At 37.5% G+C, this 26,785-nt stretch overlaps 2 protein-coding genes across 2 annotated transcripts; one reads left to right on the forward strand and one right to left on the reverse strand.

Annotated features, from left to right (window-relative positions):
* Positions 1–10,566: 10,566 nt before the first annotated feature.
* LOC139729412 (CDK5 and ABL1 enzyme substrate 2-like) lies at positions 10,567–20,883 on the reverse strand. Its single transcript, XM_071640339.1, has 10 exons — positions 20,474–20,883; positions 19,189–19,413; positions 18,168–18,254; positions 16,720–16,843; positions 15,403–15,565; positions 14,486–14,607; positions 13,636–13,742; positions 12,595–12,731; positions 11,939–12,006; positions 10,567–10,707 (listed from the first exon to the last, which is right to left on the reverse strand). The coding sequence occupies exons 1-10, from the start codon at positions 20,881–20,883 to the stop codon at positions 10,567–10,569; spliced, it is 1,584 nt and encodes a 527-aa protein (XP_071496440.1).
* Positions 20,884–21,247: 364 nt separating this feature from the next.
* On the forward strand, positions 21,248–25,718 carry LOC139729413 (transmembrane protein 14C-like). Its single transcript, XM_071640340.1, has 4 exons — positions 21,248–21,448; positions 22,015–22,116; positions 22,746–22,833; positions 25,351–25,718. The coding sequence occupies exons 1-4, from the start codon at positions 21,376–21,378 to the stop codon at positions 25,391–25,393; spliced, it is 306 nt and encodes a 101-aa protein (XP_071496441.1). The 5' UTR covers positions 21,248–21,375; the 3' UTR covers positions 25,394–25,718.
* The last annotated feature ends 1,067 nt before the right edge of the window (positions 25,719–26,785 follow it).

Consider the following 26,785-nt stretch of genomic DNA (forward strand, 5'->3'; position numbering starts at 1 on the left):
CAGCTAATTTATACCTTCTTTTGCTGTACCATGTCTTGCACCGTTGTATCATTCTTGTCTCGTACTGGTTCTGAACAGAAGATATAAATGATAATTTGGTTGTCATTGCGCGTTTTGTCCCATTAAATTTGAGGCTCTCTAAGAATTGAAATAATATTGTGTCTGAACTACTAATATTACTCTGAACAATTAAATGCGGAGTGCAATTGTAGACTCGACTTTAAAGGGGCATTCCAGACGATTTTCATAATTTCACATCATGTAGAACACAAATCGACAATTCCATCTATTATAGATTTGTGAAATTTATTGTGGTCCTTGAGCAAAGAAACCAATACTCTGAAATATCTTAAACATATTACACTGAACAGTGTTGATGACATAGGAGCCTCACATAATTATTTCAGAACAAGTTCACCTGTGTATAATCTATGCATGCCTTCTTCTTTTGGTCTGCTTCCTTGAGCCCCAACTCATGCATTCTTATGGTGGGGCTGCCGTGTCATCATTCTTGTTCACTGCAATTTGTTATAAATTATGAAAACATTCTTATTCCTCATCCAAGTAGCTATAAATTCTGCTAAAAACTGCTAAAAACTAAAAACTAAAAACTAAAAGCTAAAAACTGTGTGCTCAGTATAACTATTTTATTGTTGCAACTGATTGACAAATTGCCCTACATCGACGTAAATAAGCACTGAATTGATCAGTGTTTAGTAGTAGCCATGATAAAAAATCAAGGGCGTACATACTCGAGCAGGATTCGAACCCGCGACCTCCTGATCTCCGGACAGGCGTCAACTCCACTAGACCACCGAGCTTCCGCCCGACAGCAAGTGTTGGTTCTAATCCTTATAGCATGCAGCAGGTACTGCGTAATTATTCAAATTCATGAAATTTTTCCGTCCAGATGTTTTCATTGCAACTGATCGACAATAATTGCCCTACATTGACATATATAAGCACTGAATTGATCAAGCGGAAGGTCAGTGCTTATTTACTTCGATGAAGGGCAATTTCCCAATCAGTTGCAATGCAAACATCTGGATGGAAAAATTTCATGAATTTGAATAATTATTGTTGTTCAAATGTAAAAGTTTGAAAATCATCCGGAGGTCTCCTTTAATGCTTAAAGGACAGGTTCACCTTCATAAACATAAGGATTGAGAAAATGCAGCAATATAAGTAGAACGCATCAGTGAAAGTTTGAGGAAAATTGGACAATCGATGCAAAAGTTATGAATTTTTAAAATTTTTGTGTTGGAACCGCTGGATGAGGAGACTACTGCAGCTTGTGAGTAATATGCGTACAACAGTATAAAGAAAATGTAAAGAAAATTCAACATATTTTCACTTTTTTCGCATAATAAAAGACCACTTGACTTGTCTCTTTCTAGAGGCAGGGGGAATAATATTACCCATAACATATGTCGGTAACGAGTCAAGGGAATGTGTACTTTTTTTCAAAAGATGAAATTTTGTGAAATTCTCTTTATATTTTCCTTATATTGTTGTACGCATGTGACATCTGAGTTATTCATACACTGCAGTAGTCTTCTCATCCAGCGGTTACTGCACAAAAACTTCAAAAATTCATAACTATTGAACGGATTGTCCGATTTTCCTCAAACTTTCAATGATGTGTTCTACTAATATAGTTACAATCTCTCAATCCTTATGTTTATGAAGGTGAACTTGTCCTTTAATTTAAAAAAGGGTATCAAAATGACGTTAACGAGGAACCAAAGTGCTACATTTGATAGTTTAGGATATTCAACACAAAATTATACCGTGCTCTGAGACCCTTTTAAAATTAATTACAAGTGATGAAATAATAATATTACACTGTACAGATGAGTTAACTATCAGTGTTACTTTAATCCATTAATCCCCAGAAACTACGAGGTCATCCCACAAGACCGACACCCACGAGTCATACAGCCCACGAGTTCGACAATGAAAACAGGTACTTGAGTCATACCGCCCACGAGTCATACAGCCCACGAGTTCGACATTGAAAACAGGTCCTCGAGTCATACAGCTCCAGAGTCATACAGCCCACTAGTTCGACATTGAAAACAGGTACTTAAGTCATACAGCTCATGAGTTCGACACTAGGCAAATAAAGCCCATGAGTTCGACACTAGATTGACAGCCCACGAGTTCGACAGATAAAATACGGGGTTTAATATTTCGGTCTCGTGGGCCTTCTTAGCTTAGTGTCCAACTCATGGGCTGTATCATGGCTCGTGAGCTGTATAACTCATGGGCTGTATGACTCGTGAGCTGTATGACTTGTGGGCTGTATGACTCCTGGGTGTCGATCTCATGACGTGCACCCGAAACTACAATTCGCTATATAGCTTGGTGATGAATCTTTCTTACTTTAGTTGTTACTACTTTCATTTGTTTGTTTTGTTTGTTTGTTTTCATTCTTCGTCTGCCGAGATGACTGGATAGCCCGTACATAATATTCAGCTGTCCTATAGTTGGTCTTCCCGATATTGCATTTCTTTTGGACGAACCGCTTTACTGGGTTATGCTCTTTGTGATAAATGGATAAAGCGGGATCTTTTACCTGCGTGCAAGCCAGCAACCATGGGCCACGCAGTTCGTTGTTATGATGTTATCCATTATTCACTCTAAAATCTTAAATCTTCCTTCATTTTGCCGCGAAGGTACATAATGTTGTCAATGACGACCGTTTATATAGATATGTGAATTGGGGTGTAAGCTTGAAAGATGATACTTCTTTAAAAGGACTTTAAGTATCTTAAGTAGAGGTGGTAGAAGCATAGTGTGGCCGTCCATGATAAAAACGTGCAATTCATGCATGGCACCTATTAATGACTGGAACGTCGAAACTGCAGATTGAAGTAGGCCCTACTTGCCATGCATTATAGACGTCCTTCGTTATCTTCAAATACTACCATCATAATACAGTAATGGCTGAAGACTGGCCAGAAATAATGTTACTACCTTTAAAACCAGCCATCATCCGCTTGTTAATCCCTCTTAGATTGTCGATGGCTACGCATCGGCTTGGCCCCGGCCATCGCTCGGGTTTGGCGCAGCTGTGCATGCAGACGATCGAGAGCGGAGCGCGCTGAATCGATAATATTCATTTGATTGTGACGCAAATGCGCTAAACTGCTTTCGCGCTGCGTGCGGCAATTGGCCAAGACGGATGACGAAGCGCTCAGAAGCCGATAATACGGCGTAGAGTCTTCCGATTCACCATGAATTACTGCTTGCTATATCCTTCTATTTTCTATCTTTTTCAGTCTCCTCTTATCTCATTCATATCACTTAAACATCTCATTCTGTTTGTCTCTCCCTTTCTCTCCCTAACTCTTCCCCTATTTCCCCCTTATACCTTCTCATTCGTTTTGTCAGTCAGAATAAAATTCATAGTGGTTCTAAAACTTTTACATATACATTTATATACTTATTTGACATGTTATATAAACTTTTATATACATATCTACATACGAACAAAAACATAAAAAAATACGTGCATAAAAACATACATTTACATACAAACACAAAAAGTATAAACGCATAATATAAGTGTATCAATAACATGCGTTGACATTTTTTTTTTTCTTTTCAGGGCGATATGATTATGTACATAATACATTATGATATAATGAAAAATAGAACAGACCTGAATCTCATGCTGTCAATACCAAGACTTTATTTTGGCAAACAAATTTCGGGCGACTCGCCCTTTATCAAATAACACTTGATAAATAAATTGGTGGCATTCAATTCAATTCAATTCAATTCAATTCAATTCAATAGTTTCATTGACAACATGATCTTGAGTTCTGTTCTATTTTTGATATTATTGCACCAACACGTGGGCTAGTTACTCAATATACATCAAATAGGCCTATGCCTTTGTTTTGTGTGCTTGTTTGTTTGTTTATTCATTTTCAAGATGTTGCATGTACTTGGGGCTGACCACTTTACCGGGTTGCGCACCCTGCTCTTTGCAACGAATGAATGAGCTGGAATCGATCTTTTACGTGCCAGCTTAGGGACTTTCTCGCACACGGGAGACCTTTTTCAGCCTATGTCCTGTCAGACGGACACAGTACTTTGCCACTACTGTAGAGGCTACAGCGTGATAACACACAACATTGGTCAGCAAGAATCACTGTAAGATTCGTACCCGTGCCCGAGCCTGAGCCTCTCGATTGCAGGGCAGACACGCTACCAAACGAGTCACCTCGTTGCCCTTTTCATCAACTTAAAGTAGAAGGAAGAAGGTTCGGCAGATCTTTGCAAACAGCTTGTAACCATCATTTCAGGGCTCACTGTAGGCCAGTTCATTTGTTTAAAAAAAAATTCTTACAAGAACATTCTGATATGACCAATCCAAACCTCCAAGTAGGGGAATCCTAATAAGACTTGTATACGTGGAACTAAAATGACCGTATGCGTCACTCTGTTACGTCACCCACGACATGACCATGTTGTCTGCAGAGCGCTCTTCTCTGATGACGGGTCCGTATAATGCAGAATTACCATAGGCTTAACTTTGAGAAATGACTGATTTTATTTGTTTCACTACATGCTGAAAGCCATGGAACTCATGTTCAAATGATTTAATCAAGATATAAGAGACGGACTTGAAATGGAATAGGATAATCGTGCAAGTAATTTTGCAGTTAGGAAGAAATTATGGGTATTTTCATCAAACATTACGACCAACAAGGTCATACGATGCCTTATTTTTTTCTTACTCTCCTTCTCCTACCGTTCCTCTTTCTTCTTCTTAATTTTTCTTGTTTCCCAAGAACTTTACGCGGGCTTTAAGGATACCCTTATTCACTATTTTTGACAGTATGAGAATAATAAAGGAAAAAAAAAACTTACAAAGCGTTTTGCTTCTACTCACCACAAAGTAGTGTTTACTGAAAAAGGGCGGGAAAATTGTTTTCCTGCCTTTAAAAGACAGTACCAGTCACGTCTGCTATGGGTTGTACAGTTGTAAGGGCTCTTGACGGCAGTCACGAAGCATACATTATTGCAAGTTATCGAGACAGTGTTTTGATAGTTACAGTGTATCATAACAGAGTTATACCAATACGAGGGTATACAGAAATGAACGTAATAATTGTCTTCCCTTTGAAGATACCATCTAGGGATTTAAGTACTAGCATATGATGGCAATCATTCCACTAGATCGCAGACAAATATGTGAGGCTCCTATGTCATCATTATTGTTTGGTGTAATTTGTATTAGGTGTAATTTGTATTAGGTTTTTCGGAGTATTTATTTCTCTGCTCAAACTCAAGACCACAATAAATTCCACAAATCTATACATGGAGCTGTTGATTTATGTACTAGAGGATGTGAAATTATGAATATCGTCTGGAATGTCCCTTTAATGACACTCAACTATTATAAGAAAATGTTTTACTCAAAATCGAAACTGCTATTCAAACAGTTTGGTGTTTTGAGCAAAAGTTTTCAAGAGAGCAGAATTTTGTTTTACCCCGTGTATCCTAAAGGACAAACAGTGTCACGTTTTCGTCCGATGCCAGTCTGGAATATCGACAAGGACCCCGTTTACAGTGGATGAAAAGGCCGGGCTGAGCCCGGTGTTCCTTTCACTGTAAACGCTCAAAAGACCAACTGCGGTACCAAAAACGGCCGCGCATTTGGCCAAGCTCTGGAAGTAGTTTCGGCCTGCATGGCCTTTGCTCAAAGTGGGCCAAATGCGGTACCAAATTGCGACCGCTGCGCTCCCCAATATTCGTTTGTTTACAAGCAGAGCGCCACTACGAGAAATATTGAAAGGTTTGAATTACTAGTAAAAGCCTGGGCCACGAGCCCTTCACTGTAAACGGACAGAATTGCGGGGCCCCGAGTACCGCAATCGAGGCCGTGCTCGGCATGAGCTCGGCCCCGCGGGCTTGGCCCAGCCCTGCACTGTCATTTGCATGCCACGCAGGGTGCATTTTCCCCAAAAGTTTCCTCGTTTTTCATGTTTCTGCCTCTCCTAGATCTCTCTCACTCTCTCTCTCCTTACTTTGTTTTATCTTTAGTTTTGTAACATTGATATCAACACAAACGTGGATGTATCGTCCATAGCCCTTTTCAGAAAGACAATGTTGTGCAGCGGACTCCCGTTATACTGAAGTCCTCGGGACCGGCAATTTTCTTTCGTTATGTATCGAAATTTCGTTATAACCGAACATATAAACAATACAAATACATGGAATAGATAACGTTGCGGCCTGAATTTTTACTTCGTAGTAACCGTAATTTCGTTATAACCGTGTTCGTTATAACAGGAGTGCACTGTATGTCTTATTGATGTTATTTATTTGATTGCCGATGGTTTCATACGCGTCTGAACTGGTATTAATTCAATAAGAAACGTGGGGCTTCCATCAAACATATAGGCCAGTGATACACAGGCTGTGTGGAATCGTACATAAGTAGCCTACATGTACAATGTATGTGTAAACAAAGTGTTCATAGCGTACATTTGCTGAACAGAGTGTACTGCACATCAAAGTACAGGTATTCCACAAAGAAAATCACTCACTCCTTACTTCACACAGAATGGAGACAATTTGAACAAGGTATCATATTGTTTTATAACAAAAGATATATATTGCACATACATACATTATACAATGACTGGCGATAGGGATACTGTGTATAATGTACATTATATACATCGGTTACTTTCAAGGGAAAAATCAGCTGAAATCAAAGATATGCTCATTACCACAAAGTTTTCTCTTTGAGAAAGAAGATAGTCCAGTTTACCACATTGATACCATATACACTGTAGCTCTAATAAACTATAATCTGCTTTTCTTTTCTTTTTTTTAAATGGTCAGACATTATCTACAACATAGGTCAGAATCTGCATTCATCCCCTTTCCAACATAAAAGATGTTATCATCAAGTCCCTGGAATGTTGTAAAGTCAATCTCTGCATTTGGTTCTTCAGAGAGGTGCTTTACTTTCTGTTACATGTCAATTCCATTTAAAGCAAAAAAAAAAAAAACACACCAAAAAACCAAAAAACCTACACAAGCACAAAAGCAAATTCAAACAAAAATAGAGAGAAAATTAGTAAACTTCTTCATGCACAGCATATGATGCCCAACTGCATGCATCAGGTCGAAAAAGTCCCGTCGAAGTGGAGGCAGCCCTTCCACAAGTGATTAACCTGGGGCCATATTCTGAGGGCTTAAGGTGTAATTAGCACTTAATTACCGAATTGGTATTCTGAGAGCTTCCATGACAACAAGCGTTTTGGCGGGAAAGTAGGTGAAGGGTTGTAATCAAATACCAGAGTGTGCGCACAGAGCTCTTGGGTTGTAATTACAGGGGGTGTGGAAGAGCACGCATTGAGGGCATATTTGTGCGCGTAATCATCATTTTGGCTTCTAACAACGTGTCTGATTGGATGGAATAACAATTAGATGGGAGGAACCTAAGATAATTATAGGGGACTTAATCATACCTTTTAATTACGTCCTCCGAATACCGATTGTGCCCATGATTAATTAAGGGCCTATTAACTTCTCCACTTAATTACGACCTCAGAATACCACCCCTGGATTCATAACACCATGGAATTATCGAAAATAGAAGAAAGAATCAAAATTAATTCATGCTGGGATACAGCATATCACATTTCATACGGTTACAGAAATAAATGAAATCAGATGAAAAGCACTTACTGCCACACCGGAAGATAGGCCTACATAAAGCAAAGTGTAAAGTAAAGTGTATAAAGATCAAGCTGGGGACAAACTTCATTAATAAATTCATTATAACGGCAGAAGCTGCCCCACTCCCGTACAGGAACGGAACAGACTGTTAAAAGATTACCTCTTATAATCCCTGAACTGAGAAAGAACGGGGGGGGGGGGGGGGGGGGGGGGGGGGGGGGTGGGTGGGAGGGGGAGCCACCATAGAGACACATACATAAAAGTACACATGACAAAATATAAACACACACATATATAATATGTATGTGTGTATGTACACTCCCTGTATATGTATGCACATGCTCTGTACATGCATACATTGACATAAAAGGTTCATCACTCAATTTTTGCTCTGGTGACCCTGTTATTTGGGCCACTAAAATCTTAAAGATTTGAAATTTTGGCGGCTCAAAACAAAAGAAAACAAAACAATACATTTTGAAACCTTAATTGCCAGTTAAATGAAATGAAACTTTCATAATTAAACATGCTATCAAAAGGTATCCTACTTTGAAATTTGATAAATGGATAGCTTGACAGAAGGATGTAATAATAGGACTGAGATTGGCTGGTGAATGAGATAAAGAATGAAAATAAAATAGAGCATTGGAGAGATCTAAATGTACCAGGTGTGTCATGCATGAGGACCAAATGATACAAGAATGACTCGTTTACCAAAGATTACCTACTATAACCATTGTACTAGTTTGAATACTCTCGTTAAGGTCAAAATCCTTGGTGTAAATCATAAGTGATCATAATAAACAACCAAAACAAAATAGCCTAAGTGAGAAATACTGCTAGGAGCTGAAATGTTTTTCTGCTTCTCAAGATCCTTCACATGCATCAATGTATGCGTCTTATCTAAAACTCTAGAACACTGCTTTATGCATAGCAAAATTTAAGGAAACCGTTACATATACTGACATGTGAACAGATTAGTAAAGAAGAAGATACGTATCTTCTAATGCCCACATTGGGAAACACATTTACATGCATGTAGTATAGATTTGGCGCAACTTGCTTGGTCAGTGTACAATTCCTGAGCTAGACTTGCTACAGTGAAAGGTCTATCGTTAGATACAAACTGTAGTAACCTTAAAAGGCATCAACCATGAAGGACATCTATTTGAGTCACTATAGATACAAAATTCCATCAACAGTTTTACAAACCATACAATCACTGATCAGGAATAATGTGAAATACAAATGTCCCTAAATCCAGGGATCCTTGGGGATTCCAACCTTGTTGATAGCACTGCAGCATTCTGAGGGCGAAAGATACATATTTTAAGTGGAAAAACAGTATATTTACCTTTCCTTGAATAGACATTAGAAGGAATACAATTTGGCCAAAACAGTACTTTGTCATAAGTCCTGGATTGATTTTGGCAAAAAAGGGTACAAAATACAGAAAAAAAAAGGAAAAAAAAAAAGAAGAAAAGAGTTTCAGGTGGCATCTCTGCTAAACCATACAGTAGAATTGACTAGCTTGCTAAATGTATAATTCACATTACAATATGAATCATCAATGAGTCCACGAAAGTGTTGTTCATGTCAGACATTTCAGAAAACCAGGGCAGGGAAAAGATGAGGTGTTACTGACCATATCACACAATGCCGCTTGTATTTACTACAGTTTAACAGTCTACACAAATTGAGTGGGCAAACTAATCTTGGGGTATGAAAACTGCACTGTGCCGTGAACTCTTCAACCACCATATGACTACTAGTCCTGAAAAGGTTCTCTGACATGCAAATGCATGTTGATTTGTGTTGATTTATGATACCATCAACATCACTTTTGCCTTGAGACGAATATCTAGAAACATTCCATATATTTTTAACTAATTTTCCTTCTATTTTTCTTCAGATTACTTGGATATGCAAACAAAAACACCTTCCAAATCAATATTTCTGTTGTGACCTCATCTGTCATTTATTGTTTAAGAACTAATATGATTAACAAAAGACATTGGAATGCACCCTCCCAAGACCGAGCATAACTTGCATGTTCCCTCGCCATGCCTTTTGTTAGTCACATTAATATCACAGAAACATGCAAGTTATGCTGACTCGAAGGGAAGGTGCATTCCAATGTCTTTTGTTAAACATATCTGTACTTTAGCAATGATTGACAGATGAGGTCACAACAGGAATATTGGTTTGGAAGGATTTTTGTGGGCATATCCAAGTAATCTGAAGAAAAACAGAAGAAAAATTAGTTAAAAATATATGGAATGTTTCTAGATATTCGTTCCACCGCAACAGTGATGCTGAGGGTATCATAAAGCAACACAAATCAACATGCATTTGTATGTCAGAGAACCTTTAACTCTGTTTTAAATGAGCAGTGGTAATCTTTTTTTCTTTTTTTTTCCAAGCTGTACAGTCATGGCGATAATTGAACTTACAGAGAAGCATGCAATCAACAGGATTTTATTGGTGAGACGGTGTATGTTTTGAGTTAGCTGAGAGTCAATGTAAAATATTATGCTTGTGACATCACAAGCACGTCAGTTTTCTGTAAACCTAGTACAAATCTGGGACACTAGCAAATTAATACTATCAATATGATGGCAGGACATACTTTACTCTTACTATGGTTTGCTCATTTGTTTCAAGCAAAAGAATCAGTTTCAGACTCTAATCAGGAGTATTTCACTTTCTTTCAGACTCGCCTACAATTGAAGTGAACCTCGCACAAGGGAAAATGAGAAAAGCTTGAGGAGCAAAAGTATTGCCCCATACTTAAGGATTGATAATCAAAGAAAGAAATAGGGGTCGGGGGTCGGAAAATCTCATATGTTCCATACGTCAGGACTGCTGAATGATGCGTTTGTAGTGCGGCAAGACCTCATGCTCTGGCACATGGAGCGAAAATTCCAGCGCCACCAGGATCGGGAACTCAAAGGCAATCAGTGTCTTGCGACTCTCACGGAATGTAGATTCAATTTCCTAAAGATTAACCAACAAAAAAATCAGATCAGGCAATTAAAAAAACAACAACAAATAAATGGACTTCTTTAGTGAGATGGTTAAAGGTACATAGGCTACAGTTAGGAAAATATATTGAAACCTAGACATTGACAAAGTTTTTTTGAGATGAAAAAAAAATCTACAAATGAATTTGATAAATTCTACAATGATGAGAAAGTAATATATACACGTACTTACAGTTCGTAGTGGAAATTTGTATATGGAAGATGTGCTATGTAATGCCATCATCTCATGTAAATTGCAAAATCATGTAGTTAAGTTTAGTTTCAATTCATTTCATTTTTCTCATATAATGTTACATCATGAATGATAGCAAGAATTATTGTACCTTTGAATAATAAACAACGGTGGAAATTTTTGCTGTGTTGAAATTACTGTGCATTTCGCAAAACCTGAGACTAGCACGAAAAAATGAAAGCATGCAAACATTGTTGCTTGCCATATGTTCCAGTACATGATGTCTTGATTCCACAGAATCGAAAATGAGGGGAACTCAACTTGGCAGACCGAGCGCCAAAAATTACCTGCTCAAAAATATCCACTTTTTCGGTACATACATAATATACATAGTAATTATAATGACAACTTATAATGTTAAAGGGTGTGTACATTTCTGGTTGAGGTGAGGACTTAGCTTTTAACGTTTTGCGAGATATTCAGAAACCACTCTATAAGATGTCAAAGAGCATGCAATTCTAAGGGGTATCAAAAGTTTATTTGATGAAAATCGGTTTTGAAATGGCTGAGATATCCAAAAACAAGGTGAAACAAAGAGATCCTAATAAAAGGCGTGGCCTGTCGCCTTTTATTATTATCACTTTTTGGGATATCTCAGCCATTTGAAAACCAATTCTCATCAAATAAACGTGGAATCCTTAAAATTCCATGCTCTTGCACATTTCATAAGAGGTTTCTCATTATCTCACTTAGGAATGTTCAAAACATGAATCCCCACCTCAACCAGTACTGTACAGTCCCTTTAACATTTGCTACTAATATCAGCTACTAATATCAGCATTTTGTGAAAAACTGTGACACTAACAGTTTTAAGAAGTTTCTAATTTTACGTCTAGGCTTGATGAAGCATCTTTCATTTTGTTTGTCCGACTTTCCACTAATTTTCTCTTTTTTTTTAACACCTGAACATGGTTAAGAAGCATACTGTAAGTCTGTGACTCAGCGTACGAACCTTGAACACAGTCTGTAGGTCAGTCCCCTTGACGTCGTTCAGCTTGGCAGCTAGCAGGAGACATGTTCCTGAATGAACACAAAATTAATCCGATGATATTTGGCGAGGTTGATATAATTCATCTCTACCCATGTCCATGGCTCGCCAAATTAGAGTGTGAACACATTGATATGGCATGCAACATAACACATGCATAAGGCAATGAAAAAACATAAGACTTTACTAATATCTTTATGTAGCTCAAATCGACACTTATCAAACTTCCCCATTTTCATTTGTAATTTTTTCCCCCCATCCATATTGTAAACTTCTACTTCAACCTCACGGAAAATTTGCGTTTTTATCATGACAATTACCTCCCGAGGGCAATTAAAGCCCCCCCCCCCCCCCAAGGTTTGCATAAAGATTAGGGTTAGGGTTAGGTTTAGGGTTAGAGTTAGGGTAAGGGTTAGGATTAGGTTCAGGATTAGGATTAGGGTTAGGGTAAGGGGAAGGGTCTGGGGTAATTGCCCTACACCCAAATATTTGTTATAAGCGTAAACTTCAATTGTCCAGTTTTCTTCTTCTTCTTCCTTTTTTATAACTATTTTCCTAGTGTCACAAGATAATTTCCTAGAATATGAAAGGTATCAGTCAGTCAGTGCGCTCTGTCTCACCAGCACAAGACTTCCGGTTCTCCTTGTTGATCTTCCGGTGGATGACCAGCTTCTCGTAGTAGACATAGGATGCGGCAAGGATCCAGGGGTCAAGGGAGCATACATCCAGGGCAAGTTTCCTCATCTCACGCTTGATGCTGCTCATAAGACGAATGCATGTTGGACAGCAAAATTTTGGCTTTTGGCTAATTTCACAAAATTTATTCATACATCGTCAAATATGTGATGATTGTTCTAATCACTTTTGTTCGACTACTACACTTTTGAAGATGTAATGTAAGTGTCTGGGTTTTTCTTTTTTTCAGAATTTCCTCTTTGATACCTCCAAAATTTATTTCATTGCACAAATCAAAGTCAAATACTTGATGCTGCTCAGAAAGCGAATGCACAGTGGACAGCAAAATTTTGGCTTTTGGTAATTTTGTAAGAGATATCCACGAGTCGCCAAATATGTGACAATTGTCCAAATTGTCCTGCACACCTTTTAAAATGTAATATAAGTGTCTGGGGTTTTTCTTCTTTTTTAAAAAAAATTTCCTCTTTTATACCTCCATGACTTATTTCACTGCACAAGTCAAAGTCAAATACTAGTACATGAATAAAAAGTAAATATTTGAGACAGGAAAAAGGTGGTCATTCACCTGCTCATCTGACGGACTGATTTTGCTCTATTATTCTCAGTACTTGTCCTAAGTGGGTTAAGAAACACTAATTTAACCAAACCTTTAAAAATATGTAACTTTTAAACGGTTTGACTGATTGCCCTCAAACTTCCATAATGTGTAGTACATTCATTTCTGCATTCACTGAATATACATATATTTGGGGTAAATTCAATTAAAGTTGAAGTCCACTATGCAGTGTAAGGGATCTTACTGACAGCTGAAAATGTAACCAACCAACAAACCAAACTACTGACAAACCAATACATGTAGTTAGATGCACCCCCTCCCCTCCTCCCCCCCCCCCCAAAAAAAAAAAAATAGTCCTGACTTTATCAACGACCCGAATAACGTCTGAAATAGTCATGGAATTCCTTACCTTCTGAGCTTGCTGAGTGTGAGGTCAATGTTGGGGAAGCGCTCCTTAAATTTGTTGTTCAGCTCTTTCTTCAGCTCTGACGGCTTGGTGTAGTCCACTACAGAGACCTAGCAGTGTAGTTAAATTCCAAACAGAATAGAGAATGTGCATGATGTCACAGGTAATGACTGACTTAATGCTGACTTTATAGACTTAGATGAAAGAATGGCAGTTTCCTTTCATCTTGCCTTTCTTCTCCTCTTCTCTGCTTCTTTTTCCTTCTCCTCATTCTTCTTTTCTTCAGAGCAAAAATTAGAGGGAAATCCAATTTGCCTTGTAAGTGTTGGCCAAATACTCTACTTCTGCATGGTTTGCCAACCCTCTAGTAATTTGTGTTCACAAAATCATTCATAATGCATCTCCATGTCTAAAAGTGTATATGATGCAAGATTTGTTGCTTTTACGCCATAACAATTCATGAGTATAACTTGCTATTGATATCATCTCAAATATTTTTTTTTTTTCTATGGCGTGTGAACTTCTGACTGCACCAACTTCTATTATTCTTTACATCACACTGAAGTGAGTTATACCTAAGAAGAATTCACTGTTTCTCTTCATGTGACTCACGAGATATTTGCTGTGGATTCTGCATATGTACCTGACGATTAAAACCCCTCTATCTTTACAACCACAAGAAAAAAATCTTTTTAATTCCAAATTTATGCTTGTAGACACAAAAATTAATAGCCTTTAATTGATGTTCTAGATTCCTACCATCCCCCTCCCCCTATTAACTGGTTTCAAAATCTCTCCCATTAAAGTGCTGCCACTGTCCCGAACTGTGAAGCAAACTCCCAAGAAAACTCACAATGTACGAAGAGAAAGTGAGAAGCTTGCGATGTTTGCCCAGACTCAGCTCCGGGTCATCCAGTTCGTCCGGGTCGTAGATCTTCTGACTGAGATGGTCCATAAGATGATGGTCAATTTCAGCTGGGGTCAAGAGGAAAAATCAGGATCAAATCAAATCATATCAAATTTAGAACAATTTGCTGGAACAACAACAATACAGGAAAAACATACCACAAGTTTGTAGGTAATGACTTGACATGTTCACATTCAAGTTTGGCAAAGACCTGCAGTTTGTAGATTGAATAAATCCTTTTCATTTTAGTTGCATTTCATGCTCAATTTTGAAATGCACATTTTTCTTTGCCATGCTTTTCATTCTCTTCAAAATTCTGGATCAGTTGCATGTGAACTTTTACTATAAATGGTAACAAATATTGAGGTATGTCAACAATTTTGGTCATAGTTTTGTGAATATCAACAAGTACCATCAGTTCAGTGTCACTGATAGATGTCTTGAAGTGCACAGCCACCTGTAGTTCCCACATGATAGAAATTTGATTCAGGTACCATTAGATTTCTGATCTAAGCTTTGAATATAATCGACTGAAACATTAGAATATTAAAGTTAAAACACCATTCACTCCTTTATCATTATTCACTGACAAATACATTTACATTTATTCCTTTCTTCCTTCCTTCCTTCCTTCATTTATTTATTTTTCATTCCGCTACCAATTCATTCCCTCAATTGTCTATTTATTCATTCATTAACCCAACCACTAATCAATTAACAAATTCATTCATCAATTAATTGATTCATTCATTCATACAAACAACACAATGTGATTAATGTGTGAAGTGACTTAAAAACTACAAATAAATCTAGTCCCCTGGGACTAACATCACTGGGTTGACATTTCAGAAAATAATACCCACTTTTATCCCACTGCAAAGGGGAGACATTGCTCATGGTCATTTTGCGAATGGCAGGAGAGTGCGGTGATGCGGACGATAGCTGCTCCATGTCCTGGATATGTTTGCGGTAGAGGACCAGACTCAGATCACGCGTTGGCACCAGAAAGTGACTGAAGGAGACCGTCTGAAGACAACAACAATAAAAGTCTTAAATACAAATATAAACAACTTAGTAAAAAAGAGGGCATGAATTATCACTCATAATATGTGACCCGCTACAACAAAAGGATCCAAAAGTCGGGGGAGGAAAATTTTCTGAAAATGGCATGACATAATTTCCTTACTCTTCTACTTTAATTTCATATATAACACAACTCATAAAAGTACTCGGTTGCGGAGATATCGGTGATTTTATTAGTGCATGTCAAGTGGTTGAGGAAATCAGAGTTTCGAGGAAAACGCCTTCAAAGTTTTCCTTCCGACGCTATCATGATCAAGGGGAGGCGAGACAGTTTTCACCGCTTGACAATAGAAGGTATGCTCCTAGCGACCTCCGCGATGTTCATTCAAGCTTAGCGCCAGCGATCTACACACAACCAATCAGTTATCAGGGTGCCACACACTGACCAATAAGATCACTCCCTCGTTGCTAGGGGCGGAGTCTAGCTGCGGCGCTTAATCCAAATCTTTGGACACGTTTCTGTTACGTTAAAAGTCGAAAAATCAAGGCCCAGAAAAACGCTAATTTCTTGCTTTTCCTTTGATCATTTAGCTTCGAAATTTTGGCAGATGGTAGACAAAACATTAGACGACAACATTATGCCAACAACAGAAATCAGATTGTTATGACCAATTTTGGTGATGTGACTTCAAACTCGTTTTTCTCTGCTCAGCCGGCAGCGACTTTAGGATCCTTTTGTTGTAGCGGGTCACATATCTATTAACTTTCTTTCTTTATTCCCAAGATCTATTAATGCATCCCTCTTTCCATTAGTTTCTCTCTTACTGCCTTTGCTTTCTTTACACAGCTGTCCAGTCATATAAGGCCAGTCTATTCTTAATGGCCTTTACACATGCTGCTATCAGAGCCATAATGGATTCTGAATTCTTAACACTGTACTCACCTAAATTTGTGGGAAACTGTTACCTCCATGCCCTTACTATGAATGAATTCATTGCCACATACATGTGATTATTCATGAAAAACTAGACTCCAGTGCGGTTAAAACAGCAGAAGGAACAATGGCAAAAATAACAACAGCAGACAGATAACAGAAAATGTGCAGCATCAACAGTCACAGGCATCAATTGGTGGCAAGTAATGACAGATCTACTTACCGTCCCCTCATCTCCTAACTCCACCCCATCCAGTCTGGCTAGGAAGTCATCACTCTGCACCCTCAGTGGCTTGCTACCAGACGTCCGTCTCGACCGGGCAAATGATGAAGACTCAGAATTGCGCCTAAATGAAAGACAGAAGCCACTTTATGAGCTCAAAATAGTGCCTTCCTACAAACCTACGTATTTCGAAGTGCCCATGGAGAATGAAAAATATCTTTAACCTGTGGTGCACTTCTGCCGATTTGTTACTGCATCATGAAATATGAAAATCTACTCACGATGATGACTGAATACATGTATGAGGTGGAAGAGTAATTAGTCTTTATGAATGCCAGTGCACAGTGTGCTACTAAATCATCAAAGTTGTGACATAAGTATTGAAGAGGAGAAACAAGTGATGGACCAATATCAGAGCAAAATAAATATTTTTTCTACTTTTGCAACCTCACATCTGACGTGAAAAGTTGTAGTAACCAAAGTTGTGGAATACACCCATATCTGAGAGGCATGTATTTTGCTAGTTGGTAAGAAACTTATTTAAGGTGTAGCTTTAACATCATTTTGGGCAATCTATTATGTGGAAACTGTAAAACTCTTACAACTTTCCAGACAGTTCTATATTTTGTTATGTCATATATTTTCCATATTTTCTCTGATACTCTATTCATAAAGTAATTTCTTCTTATATCAGACAGCAAGCAACAACAAGAAGACCAAAAAACATACAGAAATATTTTATTAGAAATTGAAATTCCACACTATAACCTTTGGAAATAAATCTGGTGATACAAAAATTCAACACATGTCAAAGCAGTTCTGAACTTTGTTTGTTCTTGCTTAGCAGTAGAATGATCCCCTCTTCACCTTTATCATGGTAACAATGAAACATACCTGCCATAGTGTATAGTTCATAAGATAAAAAGGTGTCCCAGTTTGGAATCCGAGTACCCTTTTAAATGTGACCATTCACTTTGAGATACAATATAAGAGATTCATCAACTTCTTAACCTTTGCTGTGCTTTGTTTACCTTCTGGCAAGCAGGATGGAGTGTTTTCATTACGAATCAGCACAAATTGGCACTAATTGCCCATGAAGAGAGATTACCCAAAAGCCCTAATCCCATTCAATCCCCATATTTTTGCGCGACTAATTTTTTGCACTTGGACAGTTAAGAAGAGTTTTGCGTGTTTTTAATTCCACGGAATGAAGACAGTAACTATTGGAGCATATGGCAAGCAATAATATTCACATGCTTTTATTTTCGCGCTTGTTTCTGGTTGCGCGAAATGCGCGAAACTTTTAACACCGCCAAAATTTCCACTTTTACAGTAAGTCAAGTTTTGATGGATTACTTTATACTGATTAAAAAAAGCTTAGCATGTTAAGCTTAGTGCCTGGGTGCATTAAGGGACAATGTTGGTAGGAGGCCAGTTTTCAAATTCACCTGTATATTCCAAGCTGGCTTCGTCTTGTGTATGGCAAGAGAGAATACATCACAAACGGAGAATGGCGAGGTGTGACGAGCAGCATCCTGGATGGGAAAGAAAGCACAAAATGTGAGAAGAAAAAAAAAGAAAAAAGGAAGCTATTCCCATTCACCTGTGTAAGACTAGTCCCAACAATACTCGGGCAGGTGTCTATGGGGAAACACGTGGTACATTTGTATGTAGTAAAATTAGTTCTTCCTCAACGGGTTAACAACTTATTTCATTCAGCTGAAAACTACTCACACATCAACACAACATGCTGTCAAGGAATGAAAAGTGTGTCCATGTAGGGCAATCTGTCAATCATTGGCAATGAAAAGTACATGTAGTCTTGGTTTTAAGCAGAGGCCCTGAACAATTTGTTTGTCTCACAAAACACAGGCACTGATGCCTAATTAGAACTAATTGGTTACAAAGTTATTGTAGTAGTGTGACAGTCAACCTTGCATACAAATGTATGCTGAATCCACTCGGACAAGAGAAAATCCTTCAACACACACAATGGAATTTAATTGCACATTGTATATTTACATTGTATCCATCTGGGTTGGGATTTTTCTCTGACTTAGCCAACTTGTTGACTTCTGTGAGGTTGACTTTAATAGACAAGGTTGATGACACTCTACATGTAACATTTGTCATTTCATGAACTTTAATTTCTCTTTCTCCTTCTTTTAGAATAAAAAACAAAACAAACAAAAAAAGATTTTTTACTTTTTTAATCTCAAATACAACATGAAGGGAAACTCTACTGTTTTTTTTAACAATATCGATGTGATTGCTAAATCTAGTCTGCATCCCTCTAGTTTCACTTTGGCTTCACAGAATCATGATACAGAAATTAAACATTTGTTGGAAAATACAAATTGAAACTTGTTGGGCAATAATTTACATACACCATACACTGTATGTGATGGGTTCTTACTGCCATAATCTACAGCTGTACTGACACAACATGCATTGTGAGAAAATGGCTACCTTTCGTTACGACACACACGCAGGCGGTAAGACCTCGCCACTGGAATCATGAAGCCCACGGGAGGCGTTCGCTCCTTTGGCGACTCTACATGACACATGGCATGCGAGGGCAGCATACAGGTTTCACTCTCCGTCACCTGGGACAGTGACCCAGAGAAATCTGCCGACTGCTGGTGGTGAAACAGGCGCCGTTTGGAGTGTTCGCTGTATGACCCCGAGAAACTCCTGTGGTTGTTTTCCATAAAAGTAAAAAAATAATGAAGGGTGTAAACTTATTACATCCGTCCCATAAAAAATGAAACAAAACATAACTCACAACAAGCATAAGTTCCACTTCACTTGTCTAAGTAATGAAGGCATTTCCATGATATCAAGTGTTTTAGTAAAAGATGGTTCTTAGCATATTGTTTCTATGTTACCATCCAATTTCTCGTAAGAGGAAAGTTTTGAAAGTTAGATCTATACACATCAGTATTATCTTGCTGTGAGTATTGTTGCAGGACAAACGACAACGTGTACTGTGGGTAACATCCAGAATAGAAAAGTTTTGGAGGGGTGGTTGTTTGAGCAGAGGTTAAAATAACAATGAAAGATTTGTGTGGTTTTTCAGAAATGAACAATATGCCATCCACAAAAATTGCCTCTTGGAACACTTTATGCATTTTTTTTTAAATGTAGTTTAGAGGTTATTCTTCTAAAAATTTACTGAAAACTATTATTGTCTCTATGCGTTAGAGGGCAGGACATGGCTAATTGCTTACAAAAAATGAAAAGGTATCAATCAATGCACATCTTTCTTATTCCATCAACAACTGATCAAGGAGGCAGATCAAGGTACCAAGGTCGCAAATCTGCTTTAGTGCCATACTGTACTCCTGTATAGCTGTACTGTAGACATTGGAGATGAGTTCTATCAGTATCATTCTATTATTCCATCAAGCAGGTTCTGGGGGCATTATAATGGCCAGGGGCTGAAGAATAACCTTTTTTTTTTTTTTTTTTTTTCATGGCATGGGTCATGGGTATTGAGATTTTCCCCCAATTGCCCCCACTTTTTTTTCAATCTTTCTTTCATTTTTGTTTTGTTTTGGAGAGCCTAAAACTAAAAGTCAAGGAACTGCAGCCTCCCCAGCTCAGCTCCCCCCCCCCCCCAATTCATTCTTTATCAATTGTCAAGAATGAAGTTAAATAATTATAAATTACTTTAGTCACACAAGAAATAAAGGACTGAAATCTAAGCAATGGCTGATTTAGCTTTTTACTTTCCAGTTAGCGATCTGCTTACCCGGAGTGGTAGAAAGGCGAGTCATATCTGTGGGACGAAACGGGTGGACTTTTCTCGCCCGAAGTTCGACGGCTTCTGGTACGGGCGACCCGCGTGCTACACTGCATGCTGCTATTGGGCGTATCAACCGTGGACCTCCCCTGACCCGTCGCCTGAACTCCTCCGATGAATGTCCCTCCTCCGTCGGTGACATCACGCTCGCTCCTGCTGTTGCGCGAAAACTCACTGCACTGGTTGTTGATATCACTGTTGTTTTCGGTTTTCGCGTTGTTAGATTCTAAACTCTGCTTCCCTTTGATTAAAGATGGTGGGGTACTGCCATCTAGAGATATGTTGGACAAGAAATTTACGGCTTCAATGCGTCTTTTTGCATGTCGCAAATGAGATTTTTTCTTCACGTTATCCGCCATGTTTTGGAAGAAAAACTTTATGGAAAGCCGACATTGTTCTAATCATTTCAATTTACTATAGCCCAGCACGTCAATAATTATTATTTTTACATCTTTTTGATTCTCGAGGCATTTGTTATCAAAAGAAATTTCCACAGTTACATTCTATAGACATTGAAAATAAGATGATAAAATATCAAACCCATCTCAAACAGTTTTTACCCATTCTGCCCTGTTTAATTTTGGCACTTCATAAGTTTATCTGCTTCTCGATCTCGACTGTAATCAGGGTCTGTCTACATTACGTGTGAAGATGCGTAGAGAACATAAATAAAACTGATCTGCATGCTGCTGGTGGCTGTGTTGATAGTGGTGGCCTGGTGGTAGCACTCCTGCCTGTTGTTTTGTAGTAGAATACAAGTGTAGTAGTAGGACTTAGCTACAGGTACTCGTTCCAAACGTGCTGGGTGCCGGAGCAAGCTTCTGCAGATATTCGCCTCAAAAATCTACAAAATGACAGATGTTCTGGGATTCGGATATGCAGCCATCGTGGCAATAGGCGGAGTAGTTGGCTACCTCAAAGCAGGTAAACTTTTATAGATCAGTAATAGTACATTAGTAGGCCTACAGAAGTTTACATCCAAAGTATGGGAAACTCTCTAGGCAGTAGGAGTAATTTTGCATTTAAAATGGCAATTTAACAAGGCAGTAGAAGCTAAGTATATTTTATGATGACAGAATGCTGAACCTATTTACAATTACTAATACTAACATACTATGAATTACAGGTTTCAAATGCCCGAACCCCCCCCCCCCCCCCCCCCCATCAAAGAATGTGTACCGGTACTTTGTAAAGTTTGTTGTCTTTTGCATGAATTCTAAAAGAGAAGTTAGAGAGAAAGAGAGAGAGAGAGACACACACACACACACACGCACACACACACACACACACACACACACACAGAAACATAATTTGATGCTTGTGATGTGAATTTTTGTAACACTGGTAGTGCAGAGTCACCCAGATTCTGTAATGCAGTGATATGACGTGATATTTAAGTTCAGTGGCTAATGTAGTGCAATGTTCATCATTACCAAAAGTCATTATTTGTGGGGTCTTTTTTCATGTAACGTTAAACCTCTGAACCACAGGTAGCACCATGTCTCTTGGGGCTGGTCTGCTGTTTGGATGTTTGGCTGGATACGGGGCTTCTTTGACTTCAAAAGATCCAATGAATGTGTACCCTATTCTCGGTAAGTACAGCTGAGAGTCCTTCTGGATTCAAGAGACTTATAATTTTCTGACACCGAAGATCTGTAGAGCTACATTTGCATTCATTTAATAAACTAAAAAGTGGAAGGGATTCTAGATGCTTTATTTTAGTTTATGGTCATAGATTACAGACAAAGGAATAAATATACTTTGAATACAGACTATTACTGAGACTCTCTGCTTGCAATTTTATTTTTATTTTTTTATTTTTTTGGTTCAATTTGGAAACAAACTTTAATTTTAGGAGAAGAAGGTAAAGAGAGAGTGATACAATGTAATGATGAAATATCAGGTATGAATCTTGCAATGAAAACTGCATTGAGCAAACTTTACCAAAAAAGGTAATTAAAAAAATAGGTGAAAAGTGAAAAATGCAGGAGATAAGTACTTTCTTGAATATATTTTCTTTTTTGTTTTTGAATCTATGCATTAAATTTTCCAATCATTGTTTCACCAAGGTGGCTTTATGCATATTTGGCATTTGGTGAGGTTTTTACATAATTACAGTAATTGCGCTTGGATGCCTTTTAAAAGGACAGTAAAAAATTGCATAATAAAACTGTATCTTAAGCATAAGCTGTCAATTTGATTTTTTCTCTGATATTTACAGGCACTGCTGCTGTGTTGTGTGGGATCATGGGTTACAGGTTCTCAAACAGTGGGAAGTTCATGCCGGCTGGTCTTGTGGCGTCCCTCAGGTGTGCTATTCCTGTTGCTATTTGACTTTGTTGTTTTTCTTTCTTATTTTTTCATTTTGAGTGAATGATTATCGTACATGTAAATGTACTCATGTACACTCAGCAAAAAAAGAAAGTAAACACTTTTTCAAGTCTTTATTTCTCATAGAATTTTTGGCTAAATGTTAATGTATCATATACCATATGAAAGATAATTCAATTGGCTATCAACTTGATAAGTCAATAAAAGAAGAAACTTAACGCATTAGTGAATATCTTTGTTTACCTATTCCAAGGCACAAAAGTAAAAATTGCGAAAATGAACAAGTTGTCATTCAGGTGTAAATGTGACTGCGCATCACAAAAGGAACAAAAAGTCGCACACACTGATTTTGTGTGAGGACTGAAAAAGGGTGAAATGGGTCAACCTAGCCAATCTTAACTATTTTCATATTTTCTGAAAGAGCAAGTCTTCTTCTACATTATGCTAAAATTTGGGATCATAAAACAAGCAGGAAAGTGTGTTATTGAGCAGTTTATTTCGAACTTTTTTTTTGGGGGGGGGTAGAATAGTGTGATTAGGTGTGTCTTTAGAGTCCCCTCTCCATATTTTAAAAACCTTGTACATTGTACACGTTCTTCACTTTCAACTCTAATAAGTTTTGAAAGGATGATGTTACTGCTCTGAAAGTTGGCATTAATTATGGACAGAATGTGTTGATAAGACATGCTCAATTTCAGTTTGATCTGATAATCCCTTCATTGTTGTTACTCCCGTGGTTTACATCCTGTTTTTTTGCCCCATTCATCACACAGCCAGCACTGATTGATAAAGATTAAGCGCTTGAATAGACACTGTACTTCAGAGCCTCTTTTCTCAGTTCACACTTTTCGTGAGTGTATGCTTTCTTTCCAGTATTTAGGTAGGTTAGGAGAGTCTATTTGATTTGAGTTATACATCATTTTAAAGCTTAAAGTCTGCTCTTTCAGAGTATGCTCTTAGCTAAAATCTCATGTCTAGCGACTTTCTGTTTGTTTTGTGATGCAGGGTCACAAATGCTCTTCCATGTAACAACAAGAACAAAAGACAAATTTAACACATTCAAAAGCATGAATTCAGTTGCAAAAATACCTATCATCTCTATAATATCTTTAAAGCCCAAAAGATAAATAAAGGCTTAAATGATGGAGGAAAATGATCTATTTTTTTTTTGGTCGAATTCAAATTCATATGAAATGAAAGAAAAAGCAATATGAACAAAAATGGTACGATTTTGAATTGATTTCTCAAATTAGGACAATTGTAAATTGTATTTGGGTCTTGAATTTGTGTCATGAATTCTGAAATGACTAAATTGAATGAATGAAATAAAGGTATTCTGTTCATTTCATCATCTTTGTGCCCTCACTCCCTATGTGATTTGAAATTGAGTTGACAGTAAATTCTTATTCCCCCCTTAAGTTTCGCACTTTGATCTTGTTTGAGGTTTTAAAGAGATAAAGAGAATGAAAAATTATTTTTGCTATTTTATTCATGTCTCTCATTGTCTTAAACTGGTCTTTTTTATCATCGTTAATGCAAACAAAGACAATATGTAATTTTTTGCAGTTTTTACTTTTGAGCCTTGGAGGACAAAAACAAACATGTTCACTCATGTGTAAATAAGCCCTTTAGTGACCTACTTGGTTGATAGCCAATTAAATTACCTTTAATATGGTATATAATACATTGATTTTCATCAAAGTCTTCTTTGAAAATCATGAAATCGAAAAAGTGTTTACTTTCTTTTATTTGCTGAGTGTATAAGGTGCACCTTTTTTGTGTGTGCTGAAAAGTATTGAAATTTGGGGGCGGGGGGTGCACTTTATACACAAATGCAAGTACACATGTCCATGTTTATTTGTCTGTTTTTCCTGCCCCATACGTCAGGGTTCACTCATACATGAGTGTTTACAGAGTGCCAAAACCATTGCAAATGATTAATTTCACAGAGCTCTATTATTTTAATGTTTGCGAAGTAAATATTTTTGTAACAATTTTGTTGTAGTTTGTGAAACACAGCTCTACACTTAATATTTTTCTCCTACAGTGTATCAAAATTTTCCCTGAATATCAGGACTACAATATACCCTGTATACTGCACTTGATTTCCATGTTTTGGAGCAGATCTAAACAATTATGAAACCAGACTTGAAAGATATGTTCTTAGAACAATTGTGAGTAGTCTCCATCTGTTGCTCTGCCTGAGCCACCATAAAACAATTCTATTGTAATTGCACAACAGCTATGTCTGAGGCCTTTGTACTTTCAAACATACAGTTCCATTGCATTTCCCCCTCTTATTAATGTTGTATAGATGGAAAATCATGCATACATCTTATCAGCAAGTATTTGTGATTTCTTTGTTTTTAAAGAAAAAAGAAAATGTGCAATGCTGTCTCTATCTACGATAAGAAACAACACAACAAAATTTAAATAACAATCTTGTTTGTGTGTATCTGTTTGTGTGTACTTTTGATCTCTAATTTCATCTACAGTCTCCTCATGATCCTCCGCTACGGTTCCAGACTGTTGAAGTAAACTGAATTCACCGACTGTCAGCGAACATCTGTATTACTACTGGAAGGTGTCTTCAAGATGTTTTTTTTACTGACTTGTAATGTACCATAATGCCCCAATTCCTGTTTGTTATGCAGCATGCCTGTGATAGCATGTGTTAGCCCAAGGCTTATAAAAAAAAAAAATAGAAGCATGAAGAGGAGAATAGAAAAGAAGAGAAAGGGGAGAGAAGGTAGGGGAAAAAAAAACACTACAAGAGAGTGAAGTATGATATGGCAAAGTGATTTCAAAACAATCTATAGTTGAATGCTTGTGCCTAAAAGAGAAAAGTATGTACTGGACTTTGTCATGCTTTTAAACTGACTGCAAGTTTGCTATTTGATATTTGGTGATGCAGTCAGTGCTTCCTAAAAAGCAGTGAATTTCTTATTTTTTTACCATACATGTAACTAATTGGAGTCAAGTGATTGGAAAGAATGCAGATTTTTTCTTTCTTTCGAGGTTAAAAAAAGGAATGCAGTTATGAAATGAGTGACCATGTAGAGTGCAATCAGGGCAGCATTTCATGAACCTCATCAGTCACTGACAACTGTTAGATACTGAAATCCTTGCATCTGTTTGGCTGAGAGCAAATTAATCAGTGAAAATCACAGACAAGACACTTGATGAAATGCCCACTCTGTTCCATCATCATTTTAGAATGGCAGAAACTTTAGTAAGTATTTAAACAAACTGTATAATTTGGGCATATCACATGACATCCCCTCAAAGTCTGTGGGAAAGGATAAACCCCCATTTTAAATGCAGTATTTTATCACTTCAGTATCTAAATCTACAGTTAGCAATGATGGGAAAGAGTTGAGAATATACATTTAATTTCTTTGCCATTTACTGTAAGAGAAAGTCAGATAAAAAAAGCATGACTTACAGTATGTATACACTTTCAAGACAGCACATATGCTGTGAACAAAGCTCTGAAATATGATGATACATCAGTTTCTATTCTCTTCACATTTAGCTGATGAAAACAGAATTTGTGTCTTTCGGTTGCAGCTGAGTGTTCCATTTTGCAATTACTTTACAAAAAAAAATAATGTCATGGGTTCCTTCTTCTTTTCTAGTAGTAAGGCCAAAGAGATGAAGCACATCGTAATTTACACCCACTGGAAGACAATTTTCATATCATGGAAATACAAGTATTTGGAAGTTGACCACACTGATCGCTTGTTTTTTAGATTTGGCAGTAGTTGGCTTAATAAAAAAGACATTACATTTCATCTCATCATGGTCCATTAAAAGAGACTGATACATGTATCAATATTTTGTGAAAGTGACAACACCATTCACCAGTACTATCATCTGATCATAATGTTTGTCTGTCTTGTGTGTTCTTACAATTTTCCATCCTTTGTC

The sequence above is a fragment of the Diadema antillarum genome, unplaced genomic scaffold, assembly GCF_040938485.1.
Source record: "Diadema antillarum isolate AM-2024a unplaced genomic scaffold, OU_Dant_1.0 seq00000239_RagTag, whole genome shotgun sequence".
NCBI classification, from domain to species: Eukaryota; Metazoa; Echinodermata; class Echinoidea; order Diadematoida; family Diadematidae; genus Diadema; species Diadema antillarum.